Consider the following 1,150-nt stretch of genomic DNA (forward strand, 5'->3'; position numbering starts at 1 on the left):
ATGACCTCTTCGCCATTCCTGAACTATAAATACAGGAAGTTTTGAGAAGACAGGGGTTGGGAAATTGAGGATAGGAAGAGGGAAAACAGAGAAAACAGAGTGAGGAAGCGGTTCAGACCCCCGAGGAGAGGAAAGCGATTCCATTGGGCCTTGGCATTTAGAACGACCCAGTGTAGGAAATCCAAACCCACTATACAAGTAAGTTGTGAGCCCAAGTGAGGCCCAGCCCAACAGGGTTTCGGTTTTGGGCGCGTACAATTGGCACCGTTTGTGGGAAATCCTACTAAGCAGTGGTTCCGCCGAGACTCGCGTACAGGATAGATGTCTAGAGGTGGAGCCGAGAGTGACTCGGCAGGGTCTTCCAGGGGCTCTACCTGGCGGGAACGGAGGCAGAAGAGCCGCGAGGATCCGGTTTACGAGCTGCAGGAAGAACGGTCCGGCCTTGGAGAGGGGTCGTATCAAACGGGAAGAACGGTATCCCACGCTTCCAGACGTGGGCAGCCTGACGTCAGGGATGAAGAGCTTGAGCGGCTACGGAGGTTAGTACAAGACCTGGAACTGGAAGCACGAAACGAGCGCCGCCGAGCCGGTCAAGACGCCCGAGATAGAAGGCCGGACGATGAGGAAGAGAGGCGCGGGACTGGCTCGAATCGACCCGGATCACACCACCACAGGGAGCACTCGCACTCGGGGGAGTCCCGTCGCCGCCGAGACCGCTCCCGTTCAGCAGAATCTTACCGGCGGCAATATCGCTCTCGGTCCCGAGAATACGAAAATCGGGGCTCGGATTCTCCAGAGGGACGGCCAAGGAATGCAGCTATGGATGCTATGAGCCGTGCATTGCGCAGGGCGGCTCGGTCACCATTCTCAGCAGACATTGAGCGAGCACCGATGCCGGACAGATTTACACGCCCGCCGTTCAATTCGTATGGGGGGAAGACGGATCCCGTGGAGCATGTCAGCCACTATATCCAGATGATGTCTTTGCATACCCGCAATGACGCTCTGATGTGCAAGGTTTTTCCCTCCAGCCTTGGTCCCACGGCCTTAAGGTGGTTCAACGGGTTGCGTAAGGGCTCCATTCACAGTTTCGCCGAGCTAATACAGGAGTTCGGTTCCCGTTTCGTGACGTGCAGCCGGGAACAACAAC

At 56.7% G+C, this 1,150-nt stretch overlaps 1 protein-coding gene across 1 annotated transcript in view; it reads left to right on the forward strand.

Moving 5' to 3' along the window:
- The first annotated feature begins 321 nt into the window (after positions 1 to 321).
- LOC136069269 (uncharacterized) overlaps positions 322 to 1,150 on the forward strand; it is a 28,384-nt gene continuing 27,555 nt past the window's right edge. The window contains exon 1 of the mRNA XM_065777581.1: positions 322 to 926. Coding sequence (XP_065633653.1) covers positions 322 to 926 — 605 coding nt within the window. The remainder of the gene's footprint in view (positions 927 to 1,150) is intronic.

This window comes from Quercus suber, unplaced genomic scaffold (genome assembly GCF_002906115.3).
Source record: "Quercus suber isolate HL8 unplaced genomic scaffold, Cork oak 2.0 scaffold_159, whole genome shotgun sequence".
NCBI classification, from domain to species: Eukaryota; Viridiplantae; Streptophyta; class Magnoliopsida; order Fagales; family Fagaceae; genus Quercus; species Quercus suber.